Source organism: Talaromyces amestolkiae, assembly GCF_001896365.1.
Source record: "Talaromyces amestolkiae strain CIB chromosome Unknown scaffold1.1, whole genome shotgun sequence".
NCBI classification, from domain to species: Eukaryota; Fungi; Ascomycota; class Eurotiomycetes; order Eurotiales; family Trichocomaceae; genus Talaromyces; species Talaromyces amestolkiae.
The window spans coordinates 3,007,055-3,019,756 of NW_024468037.1; the positions used below are offsets into that span (position 1 = coordinate 3,007,055).

Genomic DNA, 12,702 nt, shown 5'->3' on the forward strand with positions numbered 1-12,702 from the left:
TCTGCGATATATAATGTTAAATTCATGCAGCAACCCTGCCATTATCTACCACGCGCTGTTCAGGACGAAAAGCCACGTACTTTTTTGCGTGTGGAGAAAACAGACTTTTTTTTTGTGGTCTGGATTCTCAGTCAATCAACTCATCAAAGAATTAATTGTCTTGTCAGACGAAAGAGTCGAGTAGTCATACCGATTGAACAGCCAAACACTATTGAACTCGAGGTCTACCTTGTTCTGTATAGGTTCCATGACAATGGGGTATGTGTACGAACTGATATCGGAGTCACTATAGTCTAGTTTAGTATATCTTCACCGTCTGTGCATCATTAGTCTAGTCCATCTTCAATCTAAGCTTTCGCTCTTTTGACCTAATCCGACAGGGTGCTCCGACAGAGAAACCAATTGTCTCTAGTCCCGGCAAATCGACTGTAGACATTTCAAGTTTCGACGACAAAGATCCGGAGGGATTGGCTTGTCAATGCCATGCCACGCTCCACTTTCATCGCAATCTACCCAAGCTAAGATGCTCAGAAGGTGGAAATGCGGGGGAATCCCCTCGAGATATATTGCAAATGCGGGCTGTTGATGAGGAGAAATTGACGCTTTACCGAGGGACAATGTCAGAACTTTATTACTGCATGTTCTTTCCCACGCGGTGAATGCTAGAAGCTGCACTTCTGCCATGTGCACGAAGTTAAAAAAAAAAATAGGAACTGTCTTGAAACGCTTGTGGGAGCGATGGATTTGACGGCTTCATCCTACCAAAGTCCGGGCCGCGGGGCCCAAACCGTCTTTGGGGTTAGTTAGCCGCTCACGCTGAAAGTTGGACCTGTTTAGGCTTAGTCTTGGGACAATATTTAAAATATGGGGTAAGGGTGTACCCTCCAAGGTGAAATGACCTACACCACTACTGCGCCCAGAGGCTAGGCCATGTATCATTTGATCCAGAAAAAAAACATCCCGCTCGTCTTGTCCAAAAAAGAAAAAAGCGCCGACAATCGCGGCCTGCTAGTTCCAGCATATGGGTCGTCTGCAAGGCGGGGAGGAAGCATAGGTCACATCCCTTGCTCGATATCCAATCCGCTTGAGGCTTGGAGCGGTAGAAATCGACATACGTATACATTTGCTATCCAGAGACAGTGGCCACTGACCAGCCATTGCTCTTTTCAATGCCCGCCGAGTCAGACCCAAGAACTGATGGAAGCGTAGTGAAACCTAAATGCACGTTGCGCTAGATAGATATGAATCTAACGCATGTGCCTAGCCTGATCTTAAAAGATCTACGACATGTATAAAAAGCTGGTCCAGTCTCGTCCCTTGCGCTTCTGAAACAGTGCAGATACTGGCCAGCCTTTTTGACCTATTCAATTTCTCACTGACGTATCTGGAAAAATCGTCCTAGATATAAGTTATAAGTTGAGATATCCTGATTGCCCCCTAGAAATTTCTTCATATTGATAATCAGCGAAGCGACATTGGTTGTTGCCAACATGGACACCAAAGAAATGTCGCCGTCTTTCAGCCATGGCACGACTAATAGCATCCATTCAAGCCCTAAGAGCAACTTGGAGGCGATACCTATTGTTGAAGTAGTTGGAGACTCAAGCTCCGAAGCACCTGTATGTCAAAAATTTTCATTGCTCAAGGCTCTGACCACCCACTGATCAATTTCAAGATGACGATGAAGAAGTTCTTGGGTCTGACTGCAATGGCGTTTCTGTGGACTGGTAAGTCAATCCAATATTCAATTCATAACACAAACAGATCTGATGTCGAAGTCATATTCAAGGCTCTCAGATTCCAATCTACCTTTTCGGCGGCATACCTCCCTATATCTATGCATCAATTGGTGGAGCAGATCGTTGGATATGGTTTGTACGTAGTCTCCTACGGATAAAAGGGTTCGGCTTGAGCATAGCTAATATACATGCAACATCAATAGGTCTTGGCAAACTTGCTCGCTCTCGCAGGTATCTGCCCATTCGTCGGTAGTCTATCAGATCTGCTCGGTCGTCGATATGTCGCTATCATCGGTGCAACACTCGTATGTCTTGGTTTAATTGTATCGAGTACCGCCAACACCATGAACACTTTTATCGGAGGAATGGCCATTTCGGGTGCTGGAGCAGGTATTTCTCTTCTAAGCATACTTCTTCTCTTAGAAATTACAAACTAATTGTGAATATGAAAAAGGCATCAACGAATTGACCGCCCTCTCAGCCACTGCCGAAATGGCACCAACCCGCAAACGTGGTACATACGTCGCTGCCCTGATATTGACAATCTTGCCGTGGTCGGCCTCAGTCATGTGGGCTCAACTTATTGCCTACCATTCAAACTGGAGATACGTCGGTCTACTAGCTGGTATCTGGAACGGTATCGGATTGATTTGTACTGTGTTCTTCTACTTCCCACCCAAGCGAGACAATAGTCAAGGTCTATCGAAGAAGGAGATTATTTCCAGGATTGATTTTGTGGGTGGATTTTTGAGTATTGCTGGCTTGATTTTGTTTTTGGCCGGGATGCAATGGGGTGGTTATCAGGTGCCTTTCTTTGCCATAATTCTTCATCGGAAACAGTCAACTGACCTGTATGCGAACAGTATTCGTGGAAGACAGCTCATGTCTTGGTTCCCCTAATCCTTGGATTTTTCATTCTTGTCGCCTTCGGTTTCTGGGAAGCTTACGGCGCACGGTATCCCATGATCCCTAAAAAGATAATGCAGGAACCTCGCACACTCGGTCTGACGCTATTGATTACTTGGATCTCCGGCGCAAACTTCATATCTGTCATTCTCTTCTGGCCGACGCAGAGCTTTAATCAATTCGGTCATGATCCCGTGGGAGTTGGCCTTCGTTCTCTACCGGTTGGATATGGTATCTTGGCTGGCGCATGTATCACACTTTGTTTGTTGTCGTATATGAAGGGTCAAATCAAGGCGTTGATGATTGGAAGCAGTGTCTTGATGACTGCCGGTATGTCTATATCATCCAGAGATGGGACTATAATTGACAACGTCTAACATGATGCAGGATGCGGAGCCATGGCTGTTGCGCGAACCGACAATCTCAGCACTCTATGGATCATTCTGATCATCGGAAGTCTTGGAATTGGTGGTATTGTCGTCCCAGCAAGTATTATGACGACCATAATTTGCCCAGATGTAAGCCACGATCCCTGATTGTGAGTTATAGGAACACAGACTAACTATCACATAGGACCTCATCGCCACAATCGCAGCCCTTACACTCTCCATCCGCGTCGTCGGCGGCGCAATCGGCTACACCATCTACTTCAACATCTTCATCAACAAATTCACCACAAACTCCGTCCACTACATCGGTGGTCTGATGGCTACCGAACTAGGCATTACAAACGTAACTTATATCACCGAGGCAATTGAACTAACCACCGCCTCGTTGCTGGAAGAATTGCAGACTATCCCCGGTATTGCCGGAAACACCACTGCGTATGAGATGGTTGTTGCGGCGGGCCAGGTTGCGTATGCTGAAAGTTACAAGTATGTTTATTTGGCATCTATTGCGTTTGGAGCGCTGTCGATTGGGGCCTCGTTGTTTTTGGATGATATTACCAAGTATATGGATGATCATGTTGCGGTTCAGTATCATTGATACTGACATTTCTGTCCACAAACATGGGTGATTTGCTAGTTCTTGTTTTTGTACAAGTATGAGTCCCGATGTTATGACTTGATGAACGACTGTATGGAAGTAGCGATGAATTAAAATAGTACAATAAAACCTTGACTAATACCTTGCTAATTCGGTTTAGTACTAATTGATAACCTTTCAATTCAATGTAGGTAATAACCTGATAAATGGGTATCAAAAGACGCCATGCTATGCATTATACAAAAGACAGATTACATCGTCTCAATACGATCGATTTGAAACTTCCTGTTCGATGAACTGGTTCGCCTACTGCGATCAGTTGCATTTGCTGTCAGAACACGACTGAGACCTCCTCCAAGTCCACGAGCAAAGTTTACCCCACGCCATGCATCCAAATCAGCGTCTGTCTGCCCAGCCATGACACTCTGTCGAGATTGAGACGCTATTTCAGGTCTCAGGCGATGGTGTGCACCGAGTAGATATCCCCTCTCGTCGTAGGTCGGCGTCGCAGCCGGGGAAGGCATGACTACTGTCTCGGAGTGCTCAGTACAACTACAGCCACACGGACTTGGACAGACTAGATCCGAAAGATCTTGTGCTTCGCCTGTGTGCGGCTGCTGTAATGAGAACCATTCTTGGTGACACTCGAAACAGCATACGTGACCACACTCTAGACATGGTATGAACATTCCAGAAACAACTTCTCCACAAATAACACATCCAACGTGAGCAGATAAAGGTTGCACGGCAGCGCATGAGGGGCATTTTGGAAGCGGCGGTGGCTTCACCATTTTGCCACTAAAATCTTCTGGCTTAACAGAAGAGAAAACAGATCTGAAGAGGGCATGCCCGCACTCAGCACAGTGTCGTTGGACATCGAGAGTATCACCTGACGTATCTTCTTGACCACGAGTTTCGAATGACGACAGCTGCTTGGGTGTTTGATTTTGACGTTGTCCCACTGGCGAATCACTTGCAACCTCTGTTGGGGCACCTATTTTCAGTACCTCGCTCCGCTGGATTGGTAGTTCCCAGACAAAAAGTAAATTAGCGTATGAGTTGCGGTATGTTTGAAACAATGCTTCTCTTTTGCGGTCGATGAACGGACTGGCCGGAGAATCATCCGCGTCAAACGCGGTGCGATTCTTGTGTGATACATGAAGCCTCATCGGTTTACGTGCATCTTTCTTCTTTTCGCTATCCGCCTCCGAATGACTTCTTGATGTAATCACCATCGAAGAGTTGAGGTATTCTGGTATCGCTGAGACAGCTCTGTTCAGCAGTTGAGAAGCACTCCATCCGACCGCCGCTGGAATGTTCAGGCTTCCTATTGGACTGGTCTTTTTCTTAGCACTTGTTGTTGGCGGCGAAGAGGCAGCAGAAGGGCCAAATGTGAATGATCGTGATAACGACGATGCAAGTGCCGTACCCACTCCTGAACCAAGTCGGGATGGACCATGACTATCTGGTGACGCGGAAATAGAGAGTGCAGGGGTCTTGCCTCCTAATAGCCTTGAATGTGTTGCAATAGGAGACGCTGAGCTGGAATGCGGTGTGGTGCCCATACTGTTCCACTGCTCGGCTTGAATCTCAGGACTTTGTAGCGCACTGATATTGACGCTATCTCTCGAGTATGAGGTCATTGGAGTCGCAGCCTGAGACTTGCTATCAGGGACTTTCGAAGAGAAGAAGTCCAAAGCAATCGGACTATGTGCTTGCTGACTGAAGGATACTTCCTTGTCTCGTCGCCGACCGAATCGATTGCGCAAAGATTGCTCATGAAGAATGCAAGAAAGCATTGCGAGCATTTGAACATCTCCTACTTGTTCAAAGTGGTCAAAGAGCGCATTGATTAGCCAGCGGCCTCCGAAGGCGCTATTGTTGAAACCAAATCGATGTAGCACCCCTTTCGAAGCTTGCTTCGTCTTAATGGAATTATACGCCACTTGGCCCCCCAATCGCCCCGCAAGGACGTCCGTGTTTATATGCTGAGATCGTGAATCGCCATGGTTTTGTAGGACCAGTTTTAACAAGCCCCAGACCTGGGCTAGATGATGATATCCCGAGTCCGCAGCCACTGCTGCGTTATGCGCACAAACATCAGCACCGCGTCCGAATATCTTGTACTGACCAGCCAAGGCTCTCTTTGCAGGCAGTAAGTCACTAAAATCGTGGATGGCAATGATGTTGTGTGCGGAGTCTGACGATTTCACTGTACCGATGGTGACTGCGGGTCCACCAACTGTAGATAATTGGGAATTGTCAGCGGATCTTGTACGATAGGTACCGAGGGTCCCAACACTACGCCACATAGAGGCGGTCTGATATCGATTGGGTAAGCCAAGTATCATGCCTGAGGAATCAGACGAGCTTGATGAAGCCGTATCTGAGTCGTCAGAGTAATCTGAGCCGCCATCATCGGTTGTACTCATTGTGCCAAGTGCTTTTCTGGTGGGTAGGCGGCCAGGCGAGCTTGTATGCAAGCGGCCGAATCCCTCGAAGACCCTATCATTACGGGTGAGCCGACTTATGTCCTTGAAGCCAAGGGAGTCGAATAGAGAACCAGGCTTGTCTTTCTTCGGCGGGAAAAAGCAGACGAGGCGACCGTCGTGGCTCCAGGTAGCACCGCAGACCTTAGCAACAGGGACCATGACATTGGCATTGATAGGGCGCAGCAACTCAGAACTCATGCTGAGATCCTGTTTATCAAATTGACCAACGTCTTCATCCTCATCGCTGGACTCGTCGTCCTCTAGTCCCGCAACTGGGGACTTGATGGTATCAATAGTCTCCCCGAGTACCAGAGCAATGCTCTCTTCGAGACTGCTTTCTCCGAGAAGATAACGAAGTGCACCTTCAAGACATCCCCGTTTTCGAGACATGTATGTCTCCGAGATTGTTCGCAGCTCAGATACTATCTTTTCCGATAGCTCGTTTGTCATGGCAGAGGTCTTTTGAATTTTGAAAGTAGGTATGGCCGAGCGCGGATAATCTTCCGGGAATTTGATATCGAGTTTGAGAAAGAGCGAGGTTCCTTCTGCTGCCCAGGGCCCATGCAAGGAGATTGTCACTTTTCTTTGACGAACATCCACTGTCTCGAAATCTACTTTGGAAAACTTTTCGCCCACATGTGTGATCTCGTCACCTAACGTTTCGACGTCCCAGACAGAAATCTTTACACCCCGCATCCAAGCGATCGGGTTAGTATTGGCCCGAATTTGTGTGCGTCCCTGCATGCCAATCCTGGATTCAATGTGAATCTTATGATTGATAACACGAGAGTAACGTGTAGACACATTATTCGTCCCAACACCAGCACCAACCTGAGGCCGTGTGCCGGCCGAGATCACTGTTTCTGCGTACAAAGAGTCCTCGAGATTTTCGTCATTTGGTTCATCACGAAAAGTTTTATATGTAGCGCCTTGTCGAGTGAATCGCATGCTATAATCAACAGTCTTTCCGTTCTCGTAGCCAACGTCGCGAAGAATATCCGCATCAACTCGGTGTAGTCTTAGCTCTCTGTCTGCACCCCACGACACTAGTTGGAACTCTCGGTGATCTAGTCCATTCACAACATTTCCTCTCGGTCTCCACAAAAACTCTTTGACTTGTCCTTTGTGCCCAGGAAAGCTATGAACAAGGGGCATAGTATGAACAGATGGATCTTCTGTTGAGCTGAGACCATACAAATGGAGATCATTGTCGCCTCGTTGAGGCATAGCGAGGATCCCACAGCCGAATGGTGTATTCCTTGCACGCCAAACTGGAAACCGTGTTTCAATGACCTTCTCAGGAACGTCTGCTTCACCCTCGGAGTTCCAGACTTTGATCGTTTTATCCAGTGAACATGTAACAATACCTTCCCGGCGTGTGCGATCCCAATCGACACCATAAATTTTTGTGCTGTGAGCTTCAATAGATTTGAGCGGTATTGCTCCCATACGATCGTCCCAGATTCGTAGATATTTGTCGTGTGAACTTGCAACCACATGAGGATCCTGGCGGTTCCACTTGACTTGAGTTGCGCCGGCGAACCAGTCGGAAAACGAGACGACAGGCCTGGACGGTGTTCGAAGATCCCAGCAGTGGACGAAGCTGTCAACTGCACACGTAGCGAGGATTTCGGCATGGTGGGCAGAAAAGTTGATATCGGTGATAGCACGTGAGTGTGCATGCAAGACGTATTCTATAGAGTTTTCCCAACTCTTCATGGATAGGTTCCACACCAATGCCTTTTGATTCGAGGTGCTAACGACCCAGGAATCTCTATGCGAAAAAGGTGACCATTGAACATCGGCGACCTCCCAAGGCGTATGGTGTGGAAGGTACCGAGGCGGTGAATATGGTGAGTCAAGGTCGATGATATGGAGACCCTCTCTAGAGGCTAGAACCACGTCTCGACCACAGGGCGAAATGGACGCTGAGCCTACAGGCTGCTCTACATGGAAAGAGCTGTCCTCGCCAAACGTGGGGCTCTCAAAAGCCGACGTTGGGGCCTTTGAATCGGCAGGACTCGACATGATGACTGCTCTTCGATCGGTGAAACAATCTTAGATCAGCGATGCGGCCGACGAGCGTAGGAGTAGGGCAAAGCTAGATTCGAAAGAATTAGACGTCCCATCGGTATGATTGGAAGGACCGCGCATTGCGCAGCACAGCGCAACTACAGGCGAGGCTCTGGTAAACTGTCTATGAAGTCGTGTTGTTGAAGACAATGGCCAAATGATCGAAGGTTTGTGCTTATCGCGAAAGGCCCTTGAGGAAGCTGCGGAGCTTGAACGAGTGTCCACCAGGAAGGTGCGTCGGACCCAGAATTCATGTGACTTTCGGCCATTGGCGTTGCTTAGGATGACTAAGCTAACCCAATCAAGAAGGTAACTAACTAACTAACCCATCGGCCTTACCTTAGTAGTAAGTCAAAGGGCAACAGCAAACCGCAGGTCGGGTGCCCCTCATTCCGCGTTACCAGGCTTTTCTTCCGACATCAAATAAGCTGCGTATTGAGCCTCCCGGGAAGGCCGCTTCAACGGCTTTATTCGCTTTTGCCACATTCGAAGGGAAGGCTTTCGTCTCGGATATTTGATTTGTTTTGGTTGTTTTGGTTGCGGAGTACGTCCGGAGTATCAACTCACCCTTGGAAGAGGTCCTTGTTACAAATACGCATCGTAAACGGTTCATACACTCGTTGATCATCAAAACAACAACACAAAATGGCGGGCTTGCCGAAGAGAATCATCAAAGAGMCCGAACGTCTCATGGCSGAGCCGTGAGTGCAGCCACAACCTAAATTCTACAAGACACCGTATCTGACCATCAACTAGGGTGCCCGGCATCAACGCAGTGCCTCATGAGGATAACCTTCGGTATTTCGACGTCACTATTCACGGGCCAGCCCAGTCCCCTTATGAAGGTAGGCAGCGGACTCGTTGATGCAGTTGGATACCCACGGCTCCATCTTACAATGTGAACAGGAGGCATCTTCAGACTCGAACTCTTCCTTCCTGACGACTACCCTATGACCCCTCCGAAAATTCGATTCCTTACAAAGATTTACCACCCCAATATTGATCGTCTAGGACGTATTTGCTTGGATGTTTTGAAGAGTATGCCCCCGACACGGCTCAATCCATGCTTATGAAGAGGATACGCGACTAACACGCGACAGACAACTGGTCTCCCGCTCTACAAATCCGCACAATTCTCCTCTCTATCCAAGCCTTACTCGGGGCCCCCAACCCGGATGATCCGCTAGCAAACGACGTCGCCCAACGATGGAAGGAGGATGAACCGGCAGCGATCCAGACAGCCAAGGAGTGGACGCGAACCCATGCGATGGCTTAAATGAAGAGCGATAGAAAATGACGTGGGACGGTTGGAGAATTGGGCATCATTCTATCTGGTGCAGAAGAACACGCCAACAGAATTACGAATCCATGAACAGCGCAAAATGGCGCCATACACTGCAGTGCCGTGGGAGGTTGATACGCAGTGTCTTGCGTCTTCCGACACAGGCACGGCTTCGAAACTTGACCGATCAATCACCTTTATCTTTATACTATTCTATATGTTTTATGTCCGTTATGAATAGATATTCGTCTCTTGCTACACTTTTCCAAGTTATCGTACCGTACTCGTGGTAATGGAAAAATAAATCTGGAAGCTTCATGACGAGAATTCAAAATATCCATGGCTTCCTGTTGCAATCAATCGATTTTGTTCATATGCTATTGCCCATATTTAATTGTTGTCACAAAAGTACGAAAGTAAAGACATGCAGGAAAAGCTAGCGGGCCGCTTTTTATAAAAAGGGCAGCCGCTATCACGTGACGGATTTAGCGAGTTAGCGCGCACCACAATTGATATCATCGGGAAACGGGTAGCCACCACTGCGAAAAAGAGGACCGTTTCGACTCTTTGACCAACACTTCAATCCGCCAAACGACAAATCGACCGGTAACGCATCTCCAGCATTCAAGATGCGTACCTACGACGACTCTTTCTCCGGCCAGAAGATCTACCCTGGAAAGGTGCGTTGCGTTATCTGCATTCGAGAGTTCGAGCGACCGGGTTTGGAGTGGTGATGTGATCATGGATTCACAATTCGCTTCGAAATTCGCTTCAGCGTTGTCATATACATCTTTCGATCCGTTTTCTCGATAAAAAAACTCTCAAATGCACGGTGTATTTAGGTCGATGAATTATGTGCTAATCTTCATCGATATACACAGGGTAAGCTGTACGTCCGTGGCGACAGCAAGATCTTCCGCTTCCAGAATGGAAAGTCCGAGTCCCTCTTCCTTCAGCGCAAGAACCCCCGCCGCATTTCCTGGACCGTCCTTTACCGTCGCCAGCACCGCAAGGGTATCTCTGAAGTCAGTATACCCTTCCTTCAAAATTCGAGTTTGTTTGTCATACCTGGGGGATAGGAGGATCGAGATGCGACCTATGGCGGATATTTCACACGAATAGAACGTCATGGGGACATCGCATTCTTCGGAAACCAATGACTACGACAACTGATGGATGAATATGTACTGACGGATGAAAACAGGAAGTCGCCAAGAAGCGTMCCCGCCGTGTCGTCAAGTCCCAGCGTGCTATCGTCGGTGCTTCCCTTGATGTGATCAAGGAGCGACGAGCCCAGCGCCCCGAGGCCCGTGCCGCCGCTCGCCAACAGGCCATCAAAGACGCCAAGGAGAAGAAGGCTGCTTCCGAGAGCAAGAAGAAGGCTGAGAAGGCCAAGTCCGCTGCCAGCGCCTCTGCCGGCAAGAACCGTATCCAGAGCAAGCAGGGTGCCAAGGGTGCTCCTATCAAGGTCCAGGCCAAGTCCCGATAAATGTTGAGAGTCTGATGATATGGGATTGGAAAGGTTTATGACGGACGGAGCGGAATGTTTTCTCAAACCCTAGAGAGCTTCATTTTTCTATAGGAACCAAAAATGGGGTCAGCTTTTACTGGGATTCTTCTTTTTTTTCTTGCCACATGTTTTTATCTGGAGCTGGGACTGTGTTTCCATGTTATTCAATGAATAAACAACAAAACAAAAAGGGAAAGGGAACATGTTATTGTGCATCAACAATACAGTGCTTCGATCCGTCGTCTCGTCTTTGCATCTGGATTGGAAGGGTGTTCTAGAAATATAAAGTAGAAACTCTCGCTATACGATGCATTAGGTAGTAATTAAATGATGAAGGAATTAACCCTAAGTCTTTCCCGCTAGTTAGATAGTGTTTGGGGGATGCCACATACCCTATTTCGGACATCTACTGGTAATGAATGACTATGATAGAAAGAATATACGTGTATTAGTACAATAACTATAGTCTACGTAGCCTGTTACCCCGACAGACCACAGTGTATCCCTCAATGAAGATAGCCTCCTTTTCCCGGACAGTAATGAAACAAGACTTAAAGTACACGCTTATGGATAGGCCACAAACCCTTTTCAATGTGCAAACGAAAGAACGAAAGAAATAAAGCAGACACAACGACGATGATCACTAACTACATACTCAGTAATAGTGCGCCATCTCGAGACCAGCACGTTTGAAGCCGCACTTGATATAGAAGCCCTCGTTGACTTCGGAGCAGTCGAGAATAGTCTGCACAAAATAGAATTAGAAAGAAATACTTCAATACGTGGGAAAGGAAGGAATACCTTATAACACCCAACCTTCTCCGCAACATAATCAAGCGTCTGAATAATCCTCAAACCTAACTTCTTCCCCTGCTGATCTTGCGCAACCGCAATATCCTCGATATGGCCCACCAGTCCCAGGGCATGAATAAATTTCCGCTCAACAATCAAACTGCCTGTACCCACGATCTTGCCGGTTCCGTCGCAAATGACGATCATGTAATATTCGTCATTTCGCTTGAATAGGTATTCGTATCGCTCGTTCCACATGGACTCTGATATTTCGCCCACTGTGGTCAGGACGCGTAGTACGTCGAGGTATCCGAGGTGAAAGTCGGAGCGGCGTAGGGGTCGGGCTGTGTAGCCTTCTGGAAGGATGGAAAGGATTTCGGGGAAGATGAGAGAGGGGGAGAAGAGGGGCTCCTCTTCTTCTGCATTGTCTTTTGTTGTTACATTCTCCAGTTGTTGAGAGAGTTTTTGGATTATGCCGTTGGATGCGTTGTGAGTGTTGTTGTTAGTTGTTGCTGTGGCATCAGTCTCGTCGGTGGTGCGGAGTAGATTCGTTGATTCGATGCCGTTGGAGGCGGGTACAGAGTAGAGGTCGGTAGTCATTGTGAGTTTTTTTCTGGAAACAACTTGAAGTTCACTTCAATTGATTGAATAACGAGAAAATTGAACGACGTTGTACGTCAGGAAGTCGAATGGAAAGAAGGGGCTTTGTTGTGCTGAGGGGTGAGACAGTCGAACTAAAGGCCGAAAGTAAAACAGTGGGTGGGTCAAAGCCAAGTTCGGAACAAAACAGCTTTTGTAGATTCGGAGAAATAGAAAGATTCAAATTATTTGAGTATATTGAACAACAGAGTCAAGTGGTTTATTTAAAATTGAATTGATGGAGGAAAAAGGAGAACAGAGGCCTCGCTGATTTTGATATGA

General features: G+C 47.5%; 5 protein-coding genes across 5 annotated transcripts; 3 read left to right on the plus strand and 2 right to left on the minus strand.

Moving 5' to 3' along the window:
* Positions 1 to 1,490: 1,490 nt before the first annotated feature.
* Positions 1,491 to 3,632, plus strand: BHQ10_000983 (uncharacterized protein; the record flags this gene model as incomplete). The annotated part of the gene is made up of 8 exons (XM_040882787.1): positions 1,491 to 1,619; positions 1,676 to 1,727; positions 1,790 to 1,875; positions 1,943 to 2,129; positions 2,194 to 2,543; positions 2,603 to 2,975; positions 3,033 to 3,163; positions 3,219 to 3,632. 8 exons carry the CDS (start codon positions 1,491 to 1,493, stop codon positions 3,630 to 3,632), a joined length of 1,722 nt encoding a protein of 573 aa, XP_040729488.1.
* Positions 3,633 to 4,416: 784 nt separating this feature from the next.
* BHQ10_000984 (uncharacterized protein) lies at positions 4,417 to 8,152 on the minus strand (the record flags this gene model as incomplete). Its single annotated transcript, XM_040882798.1, has 2 exons — positions 4,417 to 4,593; positions 4,640 to 8,152. The coding sequence occupies 2 exons, from the start codon at positions 8,150 to 8,152 to the stop codon at positions 4,417 to 4,419; spliced, it is 3,690 nt and encodes a 1,229-aa protein (XP_040729489.1).
* A 690-nt stretch (positions 8,153 to 8,842) lies between these two features.
* On the plus strand, positions 8,843 to 9,473 carry BHQ10_000985 (uncharacterized protein; the record flags this gene model as incomplete). Its single annotated transcript, XM_040882809.1, has 4 exons — positions 8,843 to 8,898; positions 8,954 to 9,042; positions 9,104 to 9,235; positions 9,298 to 9,473. The coding sequence occupies 4 exons, from the start codon at positions 8,843 to 8,845 to the stop codon at positions 9,471 to 9,473; spliced, it is 453 nt and encodes a 150-aa protein (XP_040729490.1).
* A 635-nt stretch (positions 9,474 to 10,108) lies between these two features.
* On the plus strand, positions 10,109 to 10,968 carry BHQ10_000986 (uncharacterized protein; the record flags this gene model as incomplete). The annotated part of the gene is made up of 3 exons (XM_040882820.1): positions 10,109 to 10,159; positions 10,361 to 10,504; positions 10,684 to 10,968. 3 exons carry the CDS (start codon positions 10,109 to 10,111, stop codon positions 10,966 to 10,968), a joined length of 480 nt encoding a protein of 159 aa, XP_040729491.1.
* A 676-nt stretch (positions 10,969 to 11,644) lies between these two features.
* Positions 11,645 to 12,381, minus strand: BHQ10_000987 (uncharacterized protein; the record flags this gene model as incomplete). The annotated part of the gene is made up of 2 exons (XM_040882831.1): positions 11,645 to 11,734; positions 11,791 to 12,381. The coding sequence occupies 2 exons, from the start codon at positions 12,379 to 12,381 to the stop codon at positions 11,645 to 11,647; spliced, it is 681 nt and encodes a 226-aa protein (XP_040729492.1).
* Between the last annotated feature and the right edge of the window lie 321 nt (positions 12,382 to 12,702).